Source organism: Azolla caroliniana, unplaced genomic scaffold (genome assembly GCF_043228905.1).
Source record: "Azolla caroliniana isolate FFs.n. ecotype wild unplaced genomic scaffold, voAzoCaro1.0.p SCAF_6, whole genome shotgun sequence".
Lineage (NCBI taxonomy): Eukaryota > Viridiplantae > Streptophyta > Polypodiopsida > Salviniales > Salviniaceae > Azolla > Azolla caroliniana.
In genome coordinates, this window is record NW_028230441.1 from 8,164,548 (window position 1) to 8,186,992 (window position 22,445).

The 22,445-nt window shown below is 39.1% G+C and overlaps 1 protein-coding gene across 1 annotated transcript; it reads left to right on the forward strand.

Moving 5' to 3' along the window:
* The first annotated feature begins 14,669 nt into the window (after window positions 1–14,669).
* On the forward strand, window positions 14,670–22,391 carry LOC147862962 (signal transducer, putative (DUF3550/UPF0682)). Its single transcript, XM_087321073.1, has 9 exons — window positions 14,670–15,393; window positions 17,277–17,483; window positions 17,602–17,811; window positions 17,943–18,009; window positions 18,328–18,594; window positions 19,523–19,614; window positions 19,721–19,900; window positions 21,351–21,484; window positions 22,021–22,391. The coding sequence occupies exons 1-9, from the start codon at window positions 14,914–14,916 to the stop codon at window positions 22,244–22,246; spliced, it is 1,863 nt and encodes a 620-aa protein (XP_087177199.1). The 5' UTR covers window positions 14,670–14,913; the 3' UTR covers window positions 22,247–22,391.
* The last annotated feature ends 54 nt before the right edge of the window (window positions 22,392–22,445 follow it).

Sequence of the window (22,445 nt, forward strand, 5' to 3'; positions counted from 1 at the left end):
CATCAAGGTAATGATTACAAGCTTTCTTTCATACTAAGACACAACAACGTAGTATTGTCCCAATCATTCTATGTTAGTTACTTGAACCCTCCATTCTTCTTGGACTAACTTCTAGCCAAGCCAATCTTTTGTGCCAAGGGGGGTTAAGGAATTGATTTTGCTTATTGGTTAATTCACATACATAAGGAAGCATAAAAGGTTATAATAAGCAGATGTGAAAGAGTATTCAATTTCTTCATGGTGTATGTGGGAAATGTATGGCACGAGAAGGTATGGAGATGCGCCCAAAGCAGGGAAAGTTCTGTACATTATGGAAGGAGCATAACTCTCCTTGTTTTGACACAAGAAATCTCATCCATGTAGAGAAGGAAGAATAAAATCTTATAATACATACATGTGAAAGAGTATTCTATATGTGTGTGTGTGTGTGTGTGTGCGCGCACGTGTGTGCAACGTACAACACTAGAAGGTGTCGACATTTGCTCAAATGGAGAAAACTCGTCTACATTATGGAAGGAGCATAACTCCACTTGTTTTGACACATGAAATCTCATCCATGTAGAGAAGGAAGCATAAAATCTTAATCGTATAATAGACACAATATGGAATCGAGAATTGTTGAAAAGGGAAGAATCTTCCTCCGCTACATTATGGAAGGAGCATAACTATGGACTTGTTTTGACAAAAGAAATCTCTTCCTACAGACATCACATTCACATGTCGAAACTAACCATACAATGACTATGCGTATTTATACTCTAAAAATTAGCATTAGCCAACTTCTCGCATCAATTACTTAAGTGATGATACCTTGTAAAAACTTTAAGAAGTAATGTGGAATGTTAAACTAAAATGTGTCAAACGCTACTATGTGATAGAACTTGAGTTTTGACTCAAAAAAATGAGATAGTGGTTCGTTATTTCATTAGTGTGGTTTGAAATGGTCTTGGACATGTTTAGTCATGGGTTTCAATCAAGCGTATTATAGGCTAACAATCTTGTTAAACCAGAATGTTACTTGCTCAAATTGCCACAATAATTGCACAATTTACAGCATAAACAAACTTCTTAACAAACCGAGAGCCTTGTGGTTCAAGTTTCCACAAAAGTTATGATTTTTCAATAGTGGTTGTTGCTAGATGTGCGTTATAGTTCTGGGGCCTGGCTACCATTAGAATACCTTTAATAAATGAACAAATAAACCTTTCTGCCTGAATGTATTTAGCGTGCACGTAAGGTACATGTATCATATATACATACAAATGTGTGTATGCACAAACAAAAATATCTTTTAAATGACTACATGCACATCTTTAGAAGTGCAAAAAGCGCTCACATAAATTTACCTAAATTGTAGCTAATGCGAGAGTAAATGAAATCAAACCATGGTTCGCCATAGATCACACATATGGAACACAATGTCCTTCTAGGCACATGCAAACTCCATGCATTTAAATTGCATCATTTGTGCATGTACATACATATTATTGATTTTATAGCACCGAGTTATTGATCAAACTTTGCGGTTTTTTTATAGGAGTATACAAACAAAAGTTATTCGTCAAATTTGGCTTTTGTATATGAAGTAGGGAGACCTACTTATTCTCTATCATTGAGAAAAGTTTTGCTTCATCTTTTTCAAATTACATGTATATTCTTCACGACAAAGTGATTCCCGAGATAGATTACAGAATCAACAATAGCCAAGGCCTACCAAATCCTAGTATGTTCTAAATATTTCTACACAATCGTAATATGCCAAAGATTAAATATCAATTATTACCATCTTTTAGTTAGCTTGGAGTTGTGTGAATTTTGGCTTCCATATCTTCGATATGACCAATCCTTTTAATGTTCTTTGAAAGTAATATGCATGTGTACATATTGCTTCACATACATGTGCTTGGTTTGTGTTTAATATGCAAAAATAATAGTGGCCTTTTAGAGTGAATTGCAACAACAAATGGAATGTATAAATGCATATAATATCAACAAAGGGCTAAATAAATGCAATGCAAATTCTACCTTGCCAAATGTAAACACACTATCAAAAGGAACTATACCCTAAACCAACATTGTACACATGCAAATTACGGTTGATCAAGATGGACATTTAGAACGATAATGATCTTATTTTATGAGAAAAATGACACTTTTCGTTTATGTTTTTACCTAAATCAATTACGACATGTTAAATTTGTGTGGTTCTTAGACCTCATCAAATGGTTGAGACTTCATCGATCAGTTCCAACATTGGGAAAACACATTGTCTAATGAATAATGATCTTATATGGATATAGATCAATAACATGGGCTGAAGTGCTTCCATCAAGAATTTGGTCAAGCCAAGCTTTCAAAATAAAATTTCTATCATGGCATTGTGTAAGAAAATTGATGAAATCAGTTCATAGAGAGAACATGCGCACAACAACTTGTAGATGTTTCAGAAACCAAGACCCAACATAAAAAATGGTATTCAAGTGAAAAAGTTGTTCTATGGCTTCATAGGGTTTGACAAAAGGTCACCAAAATGTCTTCATTGCATTGAGTCATCTCTTGTAAAAACAACACATAAATCAACAATGAAATGTTTCTGGGCATTTTTATCACGCAACTTTTTAAGAGACATGCACATCTGGGCCATGTTAAACCTTACATATACATAGTGTTGGTACTCAATACATGGGGGTGATGCACGAGGTGGGAGACAAGCATGATGCATGATGTCTCCATCTAAAAATTTATGAATAATAACCATTGGATAAATGTGTTAGTAAATAATGTCATTATTTCCCGACTGTTTAAACAAGCTAAACATGTACATTTGCTTTTGTATGGCTCTCAAATGGTTACCTAGAGTGGATCATTAGGTTATGACTCCAATCCCCTACAATTAGAATTGAAATTTGATAAACTTAAGGGTTTCTTAATATGTAGTTGGATACAGATCTACAAGTCCACGGTAGCATTTGTACAAGAAGTATAGGTATCCAAACCAATCTATTACTAACATGTATGGAACACTACCACAAACTCCATTAAATTTGGCCATTCCCTTCGCTTTATATTCTATAGTATGAAGAGGGTCCATATGTCACCTTGTAAAAATAACAGACGACAAGGTCAACCGTCATTTCTTTCACTCTAGGGCACCCAAGGGTGGTGGTGGACATATACAAGGGTTGCGCAAACCCGACGGCTCAATAACGGAGGACAAGGATGAGATTCTGCATATGGCAACCCAATATTATCGCAACCTGCTCGCACCTATGCATATGCAGCAAAACACGGAGCTGGGTGAGAGAGTGATGGCTTCCATTCACCCCAAGGTCACCCATGAGATGGAAGGTGTGCTCGATAGCCCCATTTCTCGATTAGAACTCTCAGAGGCACTTCAGGATTTGCGGAGAGGAGCATGCCCCGGCCCTGATGCTCTCTCACGAGACTTTTTTGAGATTCATTGGGAAACCGTTATCCCGGCAGTGGAAGCCGGGATTCAAGAGATTTGGTCCTCAGGAGTAATGCCAACTGGACTGGCGGAGGGGATGATCTATCTCATCCCTAAAGGGGCAGGGCAAAGCCTCAGGCTGCGGCAATGGCGTCCAATCACGATCCTTAACACAATATAGAAGATACTCGCAAAAGTCCTAGCTAGGCGGATAGCAAGCTTCCTACCGGACATCATACATGAGAATCAAATAGGGTTTATCAGGGGTAGGTGTATCTTTGATAATGTGTTGCTTCTCTGGGAAGTTATGGCATTGGCAGATCGCATCGCATCGAGCTCGGCTATTCTGATGTTAGACTTTGAGAAGGCCTACGACGGGGTGTTATGGCCCTTTTTGGAAAGAGTGATGAGAGCTATGGGCCTTCCCCCCTCAATGGAGGAAGTGCACTTCTACACTTTATCGAACTGCTACCAGTAGCGTGTTGGTATTTGGTGCAAGGGGCCCCGCCTTCCAACTACATTGCTCAGTGAGGCAAGGTTGTCCCCTAGCCCCATATCTCTATCTCTTTGTAACTGAGGCTTTCTCAGCCTACTTACAAGCACCAAGCAACAGACTGAGGGGATTGCCCATCCCCAATGTGACTGAGGATCTTCTGTTATCTGAATATGTCGACGATACGTTCCTTTTTTTGAAGGGCAATGATGCAAATTTGCAGCGAGCTAAACATCTTGTTGAAGAATTTGGTCAAGCTACCGGTGCCAAGATCAATTGGGATAAAACCCAAGGCCTCTGGTTCAGCGAACAAGAGAAGCCAAGGTGGCATCCCCATGCTGATTTTGCATGGGTCCCTGATGGGACGACATTCAAGTACCTCGGATTTACGATGGGGAGGGCAATCCCCAAGGGAGCACAATTGTCACATGTGCAAGCCAAACTAAGCAAGAAGTTGAACCAGTGGAGCAGGTCTAAACTATCATTTGTTGGTAGGGTTCTTATTGCGAACCAAGTGATGCTCGCCACCATGTGGCACTCAGTCTCGTGCTGGATTATGGACCCTTCAGGCTTGCGCGCGGTTAAGGCTGCCATCAGGGGGTTTATATGGTCAAGGAAGGACAACCTGATAGCTGTTATCAGGGGGTTTATATGGTCAGGTAAGGACAACCCGATAGCTGCCGCCAGAGTGTCATGGCATTGGTTAACACAACCGCGGGCCAAAGGGGGGCTTAGCCTCATAGACCCCTTAATGCAGAGCCGAGCATTGCTAGCCAAAATGGTGGTTCGCTGCCTCCTGCCAAGTAGGGGGTGTTGGAAGGTTCTACTTCGCAATAGGTTGCAGGCAGGGACTCCCAAGTATGGTAGGCCTTGGCCCGACTCCTTGAATTGGTGTTGCACGAGCGGCGTCCCACCCAAGATGGTTTGTCTTCCGGAGGAGAGGGTCACGAACTCCATCTTGCAGGCATGGTGTAACGTACGACATCATTTGGTCAAGCACACGCCGGAGACACTAACCAAGTAGTCTAGACAACCATTATTTTGGAACCCTCAGGTGCGAACAAGTGACGACATGATGTTAGGCCAGGTTAAGGGCCTAGCATGGGGAAAGCTAGCACAAACAAGGCTTCACTCTTTAGATGATTGGAGACGCATAGTGGCTTTAGGAGGAGCCCAGGAGGTCCCATTCCCTCCCCTCAAGGGAGCCATGAAAATGCGGAGATTGCTAGTTGAGGCAGTTGATAGGGTTCTGATGGGGGAGCTGAGAGAAGATGCTTGGTTCAGTCTCTTTGATGAGGCTGGAAGGGTTAAGGCGCTTAAGGGCGTGAGCGGATCGGGAAGAGATAGGATTTTTGGGGAGAGTCCAAGTAGGGGTTCTTGGCACCCTATCCGCGTGGTGGCGCAGGTTGGTAACAGCTGGAAGACAGACTCGGATGTTGCTACGGTGGAACCCCTTTCAAAGTTATGGGTATATGGTTGTCGTCCCCTCGTCGAACTAGAATGGGACCCAGGGGATTTCAGGTAGAAACACGATGGCAGTTTTCACCATTTCTTCAAATACAACACTAAACTCGGTTGGGCTTTTCAACTACAGCTAGACGGCCCCCTACGCAATGGCTGGCGTACATTGGGCATTCCTGATGAGGTGCACATTACCTTTTGGAAGGGTTTCTGGCGTCTCCACTTGCCAGAAAAGATAAAGTTTTTTTGGTGGCAAATCGGTCATAATGTGATTCTCGTTGGCAAATGGCTGGGTAAACGTGACAACCTGTTAGGTTGCCCACTTTGCCATTCACCTATTGAGACTCTGAGGCATTGTCTGTGGGATTGCCCTCACGCTCAAAAGGTACGGGATAAAGTGACTCGCCTCCTTGTGGCATGTGAAGTGGAAGGAACAGCATCGTGGAGTGTTGCGGGATGGCTTGATCACTCTAGTGATAGGTGGACGGATGCCTTTAATGCGGATAGTTGGTGTTATATATGCATGAGAGGAAAAATTGCCAAGATTCGATTTGAGAGAGCCATGTAGTCTGCATCCCCTAGGTTCCCGGACATTTGGATGCTAATCGCAGGCTTCACCCTGTGCTATGTATGGAAAGCGCGTTGCCTAAAGGTCTTCCAAGATTTGGTGCGACCTCTAGAGGAAGTGATCATGGACATATGGTTTGCGCTTATTAGCTGCCTACGAGGGCAATTAGACGAGGTTTGCAACCATTCCTCTAACGTGGGTACTGCCCGTTTGCACTTTTGGCAGAAATGGTGAAACATGCCTATGGTGACACAAGGAGGTAGTGGCCCGAGGTGGAACTACCAGCCCCCACGCTGGCTGTTTCCGGCTCACTTACCACCCTCCCTCTTTTGTCGACCCCAAGAGTTGTCTCGTACTAGCCATCACTACAAGGCATTGTTTTAGCTGTAGGTACTTACAATAAGTAGTCAGTCCGAAAGGCGATGTAACTAGTCTCAATTTCTTGAACTTGATCTAAGGAGGATTCCCCGATCTCTATTTAAGCCTCCTTGTATAGTCTCTTTGTAATAATCCTATCTAACCAATGGGAAAGCAACTTCATTTTGGAAAAAAAAAAAAAAAAAGAGGTGAAGAAAAAACAAGAAGCATTAGGGTCTCGTGTTCAAAACTGAATCTTGAGAACACAAACCAACCCTCTTGGCTTCCTCCATCAAAGCCTTCTTATGCAACAACACGCCATTACATTGTGCATTTCTGTTGTTGCCAATCACTATTTGTAGTGAAATTTTAGTGAGAACTTATGTATAGGGTTTAGCAATTAAAATTCGGAGACTTACCATTATTTTATGTACCAGTTAAGATATCCTAGATAAAGACATTATCATACCTTTTAATCGTGAATAGTGGTTGGTGGTTAAGTTTTGTAGCCTTTGCCTGCTATTTTTTTATCGTCCTAAAACTGTTTCCATTTAAAAACCTGTGCATCATTTTTTAGTTTTGTCTTTATTCTCTGTCTCTCACTGCTTATAAACCCAACACCTGGGTGATCTATCCATGACCAAGATGAAGCTTGTGTGTGTTATTATATATCTTTAAAATCTTGCAGATAATGTCATAGTTGTTTCTCACTGCAGTAGCATAGATGCTCGTATCATTCCTGACAAGCCATCTCAGAGATAGGTTTTAAAATTGGCTTTTGGCTAAGTGGAGGCAAGATATTCTATGATTGACTATTTGAGCAACACAAACGATCACAAATGTAAAGGGAAAGAAGATATTTACTTGCATTTGTTCATGAGAACTCACGTAAAAAATAGAACGATCGAGGATTACTGTTCTGACAAACAACATAGATGATGTGAATTAATTGTAGGACACAATGTTTTCACTCAATTGCTAGAGGACGATGGTTAACATCATATCGTAAATTAAAAGAAAATCTCCTAAACTCGAAACTAGCTAAAATCGATCTGGTTCGACAAACTATTTCTGGGAGTGTTTTCCATGTATATACTGAGATTTTGTTGTGCATTGTTTCTGCTATTAGTACCGCTGCAATGACCGGCAGAATCTAATACCACTTTTGCAAAAACCTAAATTACGGTCACAACAAATGTCGGTACCAGCTTTAACTACAATTCTACTGGTAACACCTACAAGATCTCTGTAATCATAATTGCAGGCAAAAGTTCAAATTTGCATAGATTTTGTTCTGCATTAGATCCATTAGATTCCACTTCAGTCATATACTATGTATTTGAATTCATTGTTATATGTTTATGGGCAAAAAACGAACTCTCCCGCTTCTGATTTCAACTCGCTCACTGGCACTAACGCATGGAGTTATCATATCACTGAGAGAGGACGCATGATACATGCAACATCAGAGACGAGTGGGAGGTGTAGCAATTAACATGACAATGAAATTAAGAAATCCAAACTAACTGAAAACAATAAAGAAACAAGAAACATATTCGACGGGAACGGAGAGTGAACATTTGAGACACTTGCATCAGAGTCATGGAAGTATTTGTGTAAAATACGTTGACATCATTAGTCTGACACGCAGACCTCTGGCGAATCATCGATCAAGACATCACTTGCAAGTGCATCAACACTGACAGACTAGAAAAGCACTAAACGCATAACCAGAACCAGGGCGAATTGAAGCTGGATAACAGCAGCATCTTCAATGAGATGATGCGAGCCAGCATCGATGTCAGAAGATTGTTGAGAATATGAAAGGCATAAAGAGAGGAAATCGAAGAAAAAAGTTTACCAAAAACTATACACTACAGGAAAAACAAAGAAAGAGAAGAAAAGCGTTCTCGGAATGAAAGACGCCATTAAAGCGTTTGCATCAGAGTCATGGAAGTATATGTTTAATGCAATTGCGTCATAAACCATTATGATCTGGCTTCTGTCGAATCATCGGTTTGAAAGCATCATATGCAAACGCAGAAGAAAGGCATGTTATACCAGAAACAGGAAAACAGCCAGACTAAGGAATCAGAGCATCCTCCATAGTTTCTATTGGCAGGGCAGGCAGAATCAATCATGTGTGCATCAGAACAAAATCAATGGTACGTTTCAACAGAGACGGCGATGATTTGCCGAGCTCTTCAAGTCTTCCTATCTTTACATCGAAGAAGTCATCACGAGCACACAGAGACCTAGACCTCCATCTCCATTACCGACGACTCTGTGTCTTTCTTGTCTTAATAGTTTTGCTTTCTGAGGAAACCCTAATCCAACTGTCCGTTTCACACCTGGACGCCCATCCTGGAGTTTCACATGCATTTTCTGTGTCTGACATGCTCCTCAACATGCAGTAGTTTCTCGTGTCGGTCTCGCTCGATTATTTGGTTCCCAACACGACAACTTGCCTCTACATCTCCGAGGGTGACCCAAACTATAGAGCATGTCTAGGCCGACGTCCATGCCAATCTGAAAAAATGATACGATGAAGAGTTGGCTTGCTGGAATGCATTGTGAACACAATTTCCACCACTCAACAAGTATAGGATTTGCCACATCGAATCGCTACCTTGACATCCTGGTTCTAGCGGATACAAATCTATTGATTTCAGCCACCATGGTAAACTACATGTTGGTAGAGAGGGGTTGCTTTAGTCTAGCTCCAGTTTTGGGAGTCACATTGGTTTGTCTAATATTTTGTGGACAAGTTTCTATGTCAACACGCTTACAATGGATTCAAGGCATAGATCGTGCAAACTTCAAGAATGTCAAAATACTAGGGAGGCTAGAAATAAGACTTTCCCTCCATATTAACTCCTCTGTTTCACACCCATCAACTAATATGGGATGCTTGATATTAACCATACATAAACATAGAAGGAATATATCCAATCATTGCACGCTCGTTAGCGAATTCAAACATCAAAATATATTATTTCCATTTACCTGGCTTGTTGGCTACATAAACTTGAAGCATATCCTCAATTCTCATGTTTATTAATTCAATTTGTCCATATGGTTCATGGTTATGATATAAACTCATGCTCAAATTAGTTTCTAGTTTCTTAAAGACATGAGTCCAAAATGACTCAAAATTAGCTTGTAAGTTTAGAATCTCTATCACTAACTATATCCATCAATTAATCTATAACAACGAAATAGTTCATCAACAAACCGATAAGCCAAATCTTGAATTGTTAACGTGGTTTTGGTCAGAATAAACTTCACCATTTTCATTATTCAATCAAGAACAACCCAGATGACATCATTGTTGCGTTGAGCGAGATAAGTTAATGCTAAAATCAATCGATATACTTCCCATTTGTTGTTGGGAATGTCCAATGGATGCAGAAAGTCTGAAGCTTTTCAGCTGTCAACCTTATTCACCTAAGATTGTATGCATTTTGTTATATAGTCTTGAATGTCATGGTACATTTTGGCCAAAAAAAACGAGTAGAGACAAGAACAAGTGTTCTATGTATTCCAAGGTTCCTTATTGAGGGTGCATCATGGCATTAAAAAATAATTTTGTTTTTAACATCATAGAGATATGGAATGCAAACCTTTCCATTACAATAGAGCAATCTATTATGAATGGGAAAGGTGGGTCTCAAGGGCATAATGGTTTTATTGGCTATTATGTTAGATGAAACTATTGCCTAGTATGTTTGTAAACTATTGTCATCAATGTATTTCTCTCGAAGTTAAAAAAAAAGATGACATTTTACTTCAGTAAAACTAAGTACATTCACGAAGTGAATGTGAATTAGTGCATCTATGACAATGTTCATTGAACCTTTATGACACATAATGGAGAAATCAAAGTCACAAATGAGTTTTCCCATCTTGCATTATGACTAACTAAAACTTATTGATCATGAACTTTGCATTGTGGATGAATAGAATACATATGGGACGCTAATTGGTTTCTCCCATTGGTATTCACATGGGGCATAATGGTTCAAACATCGCTTGTCCGCCCTATTTTTCATTATGATCTCGAATCTATGGACCATTGTTTTGACACTAACTCTGGAATAGTTTGAGTACTTCCATTAGTGTCCACTCAATTTTTGGGGAGAAGGAAGGAGGTGCAACTTTTATGGGAGATATTGAGTAGTGCTACTATATACTACATTTGTGTGCTTTATTCACACATAGAGACTTTGTGCTTCAATGTATGAATACCCCGTCTTAGGAAGGAGACACATATCAAGAACACATGTATACTCTAGTCCCATAGGTCAAAATTGGCCTCTTTATGGACAATGAAAATTTCTAATTCTAATTCTTGTAAGGCTTGTTGCTCTCTCGTTTTTCATCGAGTTAGATCCTCACCAGTTAAATTGGTAAGCAATATTTTGCTGGACACGGTTCATACTTTAAAGAGATAGTGGGATTGTATAATTGGAAATTCTAAAGATAAAGTTGCTCAATTTCTTACTCAATGGAAAGCTACTCCACTTATTTATGTACTCGAAGAATGGCAATCCTTTTTGGCACTTTCAACTACCAAGATAGTTGTCGCCTCCGCCGATCACTTAAGAATCAAAACTATGTACATTGCTTGCACCAATGAATGGGTATCTTATATGTGTATATATATGCATGCATGTATGTATGTATGTATGTATGTATGTATGTATGTATGTATAAGCATACACAGGGACAGGAGGCCAAATATTGACATTGTGTCCAACCGGACATGACACATGGCTTCTCACAAAATGTGTTGATAATATTAATGAAAGAAAAAACCTTCCTCTGAACATAGGCTTTTTCATGTCTTCTTTGTTCATTCTCTCTATGGGAACCGAGACCACAAACACCCATCGAGGATCCCAACACTTGGCACACATATATACAGAGAGACTCTACCACGTCTTGAACCAACCACCCATTCCAACGCCTTCCACACCTCGACCTACCATGGGGACACTTTTTACAACCTCTAAGGTCACGACGGTCATAAAAAAATTACAACATAGGAAATCCATGGACCACACATGATTGCGAGCTAAACACATCATATATGCTCGAGAGTGCCTAACCCCTTTTCTCACTCTAATCTTCAACCGCGCCCTCGCCGAGGGTTTTCCACCACAATGGACATGATCACAGTGGCCCCTATACATAAAGGAGGGGACCCTATGGACCCAATTACATATAGGACCATTATGATAGGTCATACGCTTGCTAAACTATATGGTGCAATAATGGAAGCAAAGGTCAACGATGTTGGGATTTCGGTCCCTCCGGATGGGATGTCCGGAGATGAATGACGGCAAGCCCGGTTACGGTTACGGAACCAGAGTATGAAGAGTACCCGGCTACGGAACCGGATGAAGATACAGGCCCGGTGAGAGTACTCACCGGATGTGAAGAGTACCCGGTATGAAGCCGGATGAAGAGTACCCGGTTATGGAACCGGATGAAGATACAGGCCCGGTGAGAGTACTCACCGGATGTGAAGAGTACCCGGTATGAAGCCGGATGAAGAGTACCCGGTTATGGAACCGGATGAAGATACAGGCCCGGTGAGAGTACTCACCGGATGTGGGGACATATTTGTGAATATGTTTTCCAAGAGCCCCTTGAGGCTATATTTGTAAATAGCCCGAAAGTCAACTGTGTATAAATATGACTTAGGGCAAACTGTTTATTGTTGCTGTAGGTTGTTGCCCATTGTGTCCACTCTCATGTGTGCAAGAGTGAAGAGAGCAGCCGAGTGAGAGAGAGAGACGAAGAGGTCATTGCCTCTGTGTATTACCGCCGCCTATGGCGAAGACAGTGAGCTCAAGGTTGTTGCCTTGTAGCTTCACCATTGTACATCTCTGTTTAGAGTGATAGTTGGAGTCTGAGGACTCCCGTGGTTTTTTCCCATTTAGGGTTTTCCACGTAAAACATCCTGTGTACTCTTCTCTCTATTGTCTTCGTGTATTTTGTATTTCCTGTTTTCTGTGAGTTGATCCTATTCCTCGGTTGTGGCCGAGCACTGTGTTTGACAAACGATTATATGGAAACCTTAACTCTTCAAGCACCTAAGTAGGCTGGCTTTAGACGCGCCTTCTCCATTATTGACCATATCTTCACACTTAGATGCTTAATTGACCGGACGAAGGCTTGCAATAAGAAACTATATTGTTGCTTTGTGGACTTCCGCAAAGCCTTTGCCACATTTCCTAGGGAACGGTTGTTTGATAGGCTTAAAGGCTTGGAGATACCAAATGACATGATCTAGACCATCTATGCTCTATATGAGCAAGTCTCTAGGTGCGTAAGATGCCCATGTGGCCTATCTGATTGCTTCAACAACACTGTTGGTGTAAAACAGGGTTGCCCCCTATTATTGACTCTTTTTGGGATCTACATTGATGAGATCACTGACTTTATTGCTCGAAAGGGAGGTAACGGAGTAGCCATTGGGGGTACGCAAGTTAGTCTCTTACTCGTACGACATTGTCTTGCTCTCAAAGTCTGAACACAACCTACAAAAGCATCTTCATGCCCTAGATGACTTTTGCACATAACGAGGATTGGTAGTGAATCTAGCGAAGATGAAAGTTCTTATCTTTCATACATAGTCTTGAGTGAGGAGTAAACATCACCTAATCCTCTCTCATAACCCAGTTGAGGTAGTTGGATCATACATATATCTAGGAGTCACTTATAGTGCTCGTTCGGGTAAATTCTCGATGACCCAGGTAGCCAAAGATAGGCTAACGAGAGGGTATGCATCCCTCTCACTCTTAGAGAGACAATACCACCAGGCATACTTTCAAGATCCACAAACTAAGGGATGACTTTTTGACTCATTAGTGACCCCTTCCCTCATGTATGCATCAATAGTATGGGCTCTAGGTCTACCACCTTTCATGTGGACGCAATTAGAGAGACCTTTGGTGACAATGTTATCACGTCAACTCCAAAGCAAATAGACAGTACCACATGACGTTATTAGAGCAGAGTTCAGTTTGCCCCCGATGTTAGTAGAAACACTTTTCCAGGTGGTAGTTTTTATTCATTGGATACATATACAACCACAAGATAGGATATCCCATCGAGCTTTTGAGGCATTCCGATCCCTATATGCGTCCGGATACACTAGCTCGTGGTATAACACAGTTGTGAGTTGGTTACTTGTAAATGGTATGATCAAACTTCCCCTTCAGCACAATCATGGGACTGATCAAACTTTAATCTCTTATGAAGACCATAATAAAGTAATATGCCAAGAAATATGGCAAATTTACACCCGATTTAAATGGATCACCCCACAAGAGCCACTCCCATCTAAAATGTTGTACTATAAGCAACACTTCTTGCACCTCTCTAAGTTAGGTTTTATTACATGACCAAAATATCTAGATACATTCTTATCAAATGCACTAAGGGTGGCCATTGGACAACTTAGGATATCATCTCATCAACTTGAGATTGAGAATGGCCGTGCTAATAGAGTTCCTAGAGAGGAAATGCTATGTAGGTTATGTCACATAGAGATAGAGGTGAGTATCACTTTACATGCAAGTGTCCAACTTATACCGAGATAAGGGCGAAATACCAAGACATACTAGGACCCTCTCCCACCCTCTCCAAACTATTAAATACCCCGGATATAAAGAGACTAGGTAGGTATATCTTAGACCTAAAACAACACAGGGAGAATAATCTACAAAGTGTTAACCATAACCCTTTTAGTATTCACCAACATGTAACTAATGTAATTTTTCAGGAACAAGGGGAGACGATGAATGTGGACACACCTACACCACTCGACCTCTCTCTTGATGAAGCAGAAATGCAAAGAACAACCAAACGCCCTCGGTTGTTGGGCTTCAAAGTTCCTCGACGTGGAGTAGAAACGATTAAGAAGATTAGGGAACGTGAGCTACGCTGCCTATAAGCTATGGTTGGGGTACCTTTTACATTGGGATCACGAGCCACATCCACATCGAAACCCTTTGACCTCCTGCTTCTTTTTGAGAGACTTGGATGGAAATGAAACTCGGCCTAGTATAAAACCATTTCCTTATAGAACATGTTTTTTTATTAGAAGTCTTTAGCTTAAGTTTTATTTTATTTTATATTTTTAGTTTCGATGAATGGGTAAATTACCCCATTTTTGTTGTAAACCAATTGTCTCATGGGCCAAATTTGGTCTTAGAAGACCTTAAATATATTTCTTTCTTTCTTTCTATATGGAAACATACATATACATATACATATATTGTTATACATATACATATATATACATACTATATATATAATACATATGTATATCTTTCAACACTGCAGATCTGGTGATATTTCATGTTTTAATGAGTTCTCTGCACCATCAGCCTCCTATTCTTCACAACACTGCACCATTCACTTCAATCAATTCTATACATTACCCTCCTCTGCATCTTGACCTAATCTCTTTTCAATCTAGCTTCCATGGATTGATCCTACCATTAAAGAATTTATAAGAACACAGTAAATAAATAGAGGATAAAGGAACGAAAGGAAAAAACAGAGGAAGGAATGAGCACTATTATTGAAGTGTTTTGGTCGCTTGTGGAGAAAGCAGATAAGAAATTCACTAGGCTCAGAGATCTTCCTCTCTATGGAGGGAACAAATGGGATTCATACTTCAACAAAGCTTTCCAAGTCTATACGAGACTATGGAAATTCCAACAGGAGAATAGGCCAGCTCTCGTTGAATCAGGGTTGAAGAGATGGGAGATAGGAGAGATTGCATCAAGAATAGGACAACTTTACTACAACTATTATATGAGAACTAGTGATGTTGGGTTTCTTTCAGAATCTTATATATTCTATGAAGCTATATTGAGTAGAGAGTATTTTAAGGAGACAGGGAAAGATAGCGTTCTTTGTCATAAGCATCTTCGGTTCTATGCGCGTTTCATTGTTGTTTGTTTGTTGCTGAATCGTCGAGAAATGGTGATTCAGCTGTCTAAACAGCTCGCAGCTTTAGTGGAGGAGTATCATCGAGCTTTCCAGGTTCGTGTTTTCATGCATTTTTATTTTTATTTATGTCTAATAATAAAATGATATAGTATGGTTTATGCCTCTATGTCTGCATCTGAGGATCTAGGTATGATGTACTTGTGGCGTGAGTATGTGTGTATTTATGTTTCTTTGTATGTGTTGTCCATGTACGTAGTTCTGTCTCTCTCTCTCTTTAGAAATTGATATCTTTGTGTATGTACTCGTGTCTCTATGCATGGTTCTGAGGATATGGGATTGCGTTTATAGAAATTGATTAAATAGCTTAATTTATATATTTGTGTCTCTATTTATGTAGGACAATATTATGAATCACATATTAACGATAAGCATTGATAATTAAGATTACGAAAGAAGTGGTTGAAGGGAGGATGCACTGATATCTCTATGTATGTATTTGACGATATGGATTTTTTTGGGAATTAATCTCTATGTATGTTTTTTTGGAAGTGGGTTACCAGAAGAAATTGTTTCGATTTGGCTTCATATCAACAGAAATTCATATGTCTTGTGTCTTTATATATGTATGAGTAGTTTTTCTTACCTCTTCCAAAAGTATCGGTTCACCCCATATATCTCAGAAGAACTTGATATCTTAATGTGTATTTTTGGTTTTCTATCCCATTTTTACCTGGCACTAACATTATATCGGAAGAAAATAATATCTCTATGCATGTTTTTGTTCTATTTTATGAGCATTGTGCTAAATCAAGCCATCATAGCTCGACATAGGAACTCACTTTGGAGATCCTGGACTGTCCTACAATGGATATGTATGGAGGGATCAATTTCAGCTCACCTGAGCAAATATTGCTTGTCATGTTTTTGTTCTATTTTATGAGCATACACCTAATGTTGTGCTAAATCAAGCCATCATAGCTCGACATAGGAACTCACTTTGGAGATCCTGGACTGTCATACGATGGATATGTATGGAGGGATCAATTTCAGCTCACCTGAGCAAATATTGCTCTTATTATGTCTTGTAAATGTCCACATGAATGGGTAGAGTTTTTTTCATAGTTCAATTATTCCATTCCATTCACTTCTTGTAGACGGTGTACTGTTTTGGATTTTAGTATTTTGTTTACGTCTCATTGGGCATTTTTTTGTTTTAATGTAATGATGTGTTTAGAAGTTAATGATGCTATGAATAGGGCCACGAATGGCATGATTAGGGGCCAGACATAGGACTATAACCCCATCTCAGAATATTTCTACTGTTATGGTGTGATGAGATTCATAGCTTAGATACAAAAAGGGGTAGCAGCATCACTGTTCTGATTTGTTAGCCCATTGAGGCTATGGATCTTGATTTTCCATCTCTGGTACAATCCCAACCCATGAATTGAGCTAGTGCCTACAGGCATCATATGGGGTGGTGAATCTAATGATCTAGCCACTTGACTTTCCATCTTCTCAGGAGAAACAGTTGGGCGGGAACTATAGTTTCTACTAACCTCTTGTATCAGTGAACTAATCGTTTCTTAATTACACTAAGTAATGGACTAGCTCGTGTTTGCTGTATACTTTTTCTTTCTGTCGTACCTATTCCTACCTCACATATCTACCTTTATGCTTGTATGTACATATATACATACACAACATAACATAGGCACGTTTTTGTGGAACAAATAGGCAATGGTTTATGATTGTCCCCACATTCTACCTTTATAGTTTGTTTCTACATAGCACTTCAATCATGCATCTGAAATGCATTTGGTTCATAGAAAGGTCTCCATATGGAATGCTTACACCATTCAGATTCTGTGATATCATCTGTGGATAGACAAATTACACAGAAACTCATTTTTATTTAATTTAATATGGGTTTTCCTTGCTATGTTTCTAATTATCCTAAGTCTTAGTTGTATCAGGCTAGTGACTCAAATGAATGGAAGCAAGTTGTACAAGATATCAATAGATTTATAAAAGCAGATTCTCCTTGTCAAAATACAAGACCGCTACGTTACAGTGTCCTGCTTGATCCACAACCAAATTCTTTTCCTCCTACTGAAAAACTAGGAAAATTCAAACCTTTGCATCTCAAGGTTGCAATCCTTGCAAGCTATTATCATAATGAGGTAAGACATGCATATTTTATTACTGTATAATTCATGAATGGGAAATGAAACTAGACACAGTAATTACTATGTCGCTCATATGGTGTTTTACTTATCATTGTCTTTCAAAAAACCTCAGGTCAAATTCTCGGAGCTTACACTTGATACTTTTAGGATCCTTCAGTGTCTTGAATGGGAGCCAAGTGGGTCTTTTTATCGATCAAGAGTTGTAGAATCCAATGGAATCACATCTGCAAGTACGCGTGTGGATGAGATAATGGATCAATCGCTGCCTCCAAATCCTCATAAATATGTTTTGTACCGGCCCAGTGTTTTGCAACTCTTACTTGTAATCATCTTTTTCTTTTGAGAAAGTAACGATGTTATGAACTTATATCTTTGTTTAAACTGCAACCTCTTCCTGTCATTTACTCTCATGGCCTGCATAAATATGTTTTCTTTGATTTATATTGATAACAGATGATGGCAACTGCTTGTGAAGAACTCCCGAAAGATGGCATCATTTTTTTGTATTTGTCTGCATTAGGTATGCTCCCTCAATGTTTAAGGCTCTATGCTGTGATTATTATTTTTCTCCATTTGATATCTCGCCCTACCTTTAATTGAGACTATGCTTTAGTTACTTTCAAAATTATGATTCTACTTTATATTCGTCTGGATTATGTATGTACCCTCCTGTCTAAAGCTCTATGCTCTAGTTAATTTTTTTATCATCGTTACATTTTTTATCAATTTGATACCTATCCTCACTGTTTACTTGAGACTGCTCTTATTATCATGACTCTATCATCTATGTCAGGTGTAAATGCGCTATAATTGATATGGTAATATAACCGCATTGCAGGCAAACCAGTTCGGAGTGGTACAAACTCAGTTTCTCTATTGACATCGATGGCATCTTCTAAATTGGATGTAGAATCTGCAAGCCCACTACAGTCTGATGATGCCGTATTATTACGTAGTTGGAAAACAGAGGCGATTGCTTTGGAGGCTAACGATTTTTCTCCAGCAAGCTCTCCAGATCCTGTTTCTTCTTCTTCTTCTGTGAATATAACAGTCAAACATGCAGTCAATCATGATGGACTCTGGTTTGGTTCACGTGGAAGTACAGGTGAATTTTCTCTAGAACAGTTTTGTTTTCATTGGTGCAATTCAGTTGAGAACTTGTTTTATCTGAATTGCACCAATGGTACAAAAGATTAGTAGCGTTCTGAGTTAATGCTGTAGTGGAACACCAATGCTGGTAGCCCCACGAGAATGTAGCTTTTGTGTCTCGAATACTAACATTAAAACCAAAATACTATAACAGGTTTGTAGCTGGAAATTTGTTAAAAGAATGTAGATATAAAGATCATATTGTGATACATATGCATTCTATTTAGTCTTGTGTGGCTCAAGTGGGGTTGTAACTTGTATCTGATGAAAAGGGTGACTAATGGAGATATATTTATCTCGAGTTGAGTGGGCGTATGCCAAGAGGAATAAAGATTCACCTGAAGAGTAGGTTGTTGGCATAAGGATTATGTTTTAGTAGCAAGAATGAAAAAATTAGACACCTGATGTTTTATGTTCACGAATGACAGTTATTGCTACCCTAGGCATATGCCATAGTATATGGACTGTCCTTATGATATTTGAGAGTGATTTGATTCTGTATGAGGGAAATCTACTACTTGCTTATGATTGTGCTCCTTTTGATGAAAGTAGGTTTGGCTCCCCCTTTGCCATTAAGGTTTCATGTTATAGCAGTCCATTGGTTATTATTACGGGGAACTTATCAATATGGGAAGTACCTTTGTTAGTAAGGAGCTTGCTCTCTTTTTTCATCGCCTTTGTAAGCATCATATATTGTTTTGAGACCCACGACATATTTTATACTTCTAGTTAATATGTGACTTATGTTCTTGAGTAAATTTTATTTTCCACTTCTCCCTATCATAATTCTAAGATTGGGGCTTATGTGCTATTAACAATCATGGTATGGAAATGATATAATGTGCACTAATTTCTGAAGTTTGTCTTTTTTGTTTCTTTCTCAGGTCTAAGCTATTTGTATCCTGCGGATTTGATCCCATTCACAAGAAGGCCTCTCTTCATCATCATCGATAGTGATAAGAGTCACTTGTTTGAGGTTATTTATGCTCTTTTTGATGGTTTAGAAATGCAACTAGTTTTAAATTTAAAGAGTAATTTTCGGAGATGAATGTTTTTGTTTAAATTTGTTGCTTTCCGTACAGGTCATCCATAGTGAAGAGAAGGGGGAACCAGCAGCGATACTTCTATCCCCTTCTGGAAGGCATGGAGATTTATCGCCGTATCACCATAAAGGAGATGGAAGATTTTTTACATTCTTTCTTACCGCACCATTTTTAGCTTTTTGCCAATTGGTTAATGTCCCGTTAACATCCTTAGCACCGGTAAAGTTTTTTCATTTTCTTATGACATGTTTTTTTTGTTATGATGGTAGCCAAAGTTTACTATAAAATCTTGTTTTTTATAAATTTCTCTGACTTAATGTTGGAAGGTTTGTAGATTCTCGTCATGAACCATATTTAGGGAGTAAGGTTACTACGAATTATGATACAACCGAAGGTTTTCAGGCTTTTGCATTTATGAATCATAGTACACCGGAAGATCATTTAGACAACGTAAAATTATCTGTTTGTGGGTAGTATTATCTTTTCTGACAGAAGTTCTTGCTAGCTTCCCCTAGCTAGTTAAGTATAGAAAATAAATGCTCTTAAAGAATTGGAAGTCACCTGGTTAGTTTCTCTTAGCACCTTGCCTTTGCTTTGAGATGCTTAACTTGGAAAGCTATTTAAAGCTTGTATTGCAGGATGAAAAATTTGTGGTGCGTATCCAGTTATTCATTGATTCATGAACATTGAAATAGTTGGTGCTTTATTGGTGAGAAAGTTGCATGGTATTTATGTTTCTTGTCAAATTTACAGATGACACCCATTATCTCGTCAATGGGTCTATAAAGGTGATTACATTTTGCAAATGAAAGGCAGTGCACTGCATTGTACTTTGCAGCGCAATACCTTGGCTAATTATGGGTTTAATTATTCTTATTGTTTCCACATTGAGGGTCATTGAAATAGTTGGTGCTTTATTGGTGAGAACGTTGCATGGTATTTATGTTTCTTGTCAAATTTACAGATGACACCCATTATCTCGTCAATGGGTCTATAAAGGTGATTACATTTGCAAATGAAAGGCAGTGCACTGCATTGTACTTTGCAGTGCAATACCTTGGCTAATTATGGGTTTAATTATTCTTATTGTTTCCACATTGAGGGTCATTGAACCCAATTTAGGTTCTTCGGTAGGTTGGAGGTTCAAATATTAGGATTGCCATTTCACGCGATTTAACATTAGTCACTTGTTAAGGACTGATTAGCATTAGAGAAGAGGAACTGAGAGGGATAGATGCAATAGAAGCTTGTTATGAACTCATGAAGATGAGGGTGCCACAACTATACATCAAAGTATACATTTGTTCTTATATACATAAGCAAACACTTCATGCTAAACCCTGGCAATGGTTGTTGCACAAACCTAATATGTAACATCTATACTAAAACCCTCCCAACCATTGCTGCCAAAATCAAACACAGAACAACTAAACGTCAACGAAGGTAAATTTTTGGCCTGGTTAGAAGTTCTAAAACCTCTGAAGCGCGTAAAATTTGAGATGTCAACGTGGTTGAATCGCATAGCCGCCTTATTTAAAGTGGTTGACTACACTCCACCATGGACATGATTGTTAAAGCTTTAGTTGTTACAGTTGTGAAGTGAAGATTGTATCTGAGAAGGAAGATACAGACGAACTGATGGGATTGTGATATTTTTTTCTTTTTTCAGGGTACAAGTGAGCAAGTGCAAAAGCTCCTGACTTCTCTAATCGCACATTGGGGAAATACACTATCAGCGGTAGCTTTGAATGTGGTTTGGGTCCGTATAATGTGGGATCCTTTCTTAAGGCAGATGCTTCTCAGGTATTTTATTATATTTTCTCAGGAATTAGTTGTTTCAAAAAAAGATTTTAGATTTTTGGGCTAGGCAATCCTCTAGCTTAAAAATGTTGGAGTTCTGTTTTTGTGTCGGATCAGATTCTTAGCAGTTATGATGTATGTATGGATATCATCAGTAGATTCTTTATGGGTGAAGTTGTGTATACTTTCAAGTTAGTCAATTCATTACTTAAGTAGAAGAATTTAGGTTCGTATGTCTCAAACAAAAAGATTTAGAGTTATGGATTCTGTTAAAAACAATGTATGTAGAGTTTCATATGTTAGTTCTTTAACTTAAAGATTTTGGAGTTCTGTTAGTAGAGAATGTACTACTACATGGGGACATTCTGGGCCTTTTTGAAGGCATATGGGTATTCTGGTAAATGCCCAATAACTTAGGGGGATGTTTCCTTTCCTATAGAGTTGTGTATAGTGATTTTTTTCAAAAGAGTTTTCTTTTGTCACATACTACTACATTTTCATGTTCTTTTCTGAGATGTCTATGTATTGTTGTGGCACAGGTTTATCTTCTGTAGAGCTTGCTTAGCGTTGCACAGGGATTACCGGAGTAAATGGGAATACTTGCCTCAATGCCGACCAGATCTCCCAAATGAGTTACTTCCAAACGAAGCTGTCGTCGAACATTGTGTTCACCAGATATCCAGTAGCCTTGGTGTAGAAGATCAGTTTGTTTTCATGACTCTTGTGCAAAAGAAATCAGAAATCTCACAAATGAGTATTTTGTAAAAGGATCTTGCATAAATATTTTATGCTCGGGAGAGAGGTGATGATAAAATCTTTGCAGAAAATCTGCGTGGCCATGTTATTGCATGATATATATATACATGCCTTTTTGCCTAATGGAAATGGTGCAGTGCACTTGTTACTGTCTTGTTCGTTTAAATGGATTAGAGAACCGATAACCATATAATGTTTTCTACTTTTC

Excerpts from the sequence above, each read along its gene's own strand:
- LOC147862962 (XM_087321073.1), top strand. The coding sequence starts at position 14,914 with ATGAGCACTATTATTGAAGTGTTTTGGTCGCTTGTGGAGAAAGCAGAT. Across the intron at positions 19,615-19,720 it reads ATAAGAGTCACTTGTTTGAG|GTCATCCATAGTGAAGAGAA; the intron begins GTTATTTATGCT and ends CTTTCCGTACAG. Across the intron at positions 21,485-22,020 it reads TTAAGGCAGATGCTTCTCAG|GTTTATCTTCTGTAGAGCTT; the intron begins GTATTTTATTAT and ends GTTGTGGCACAG.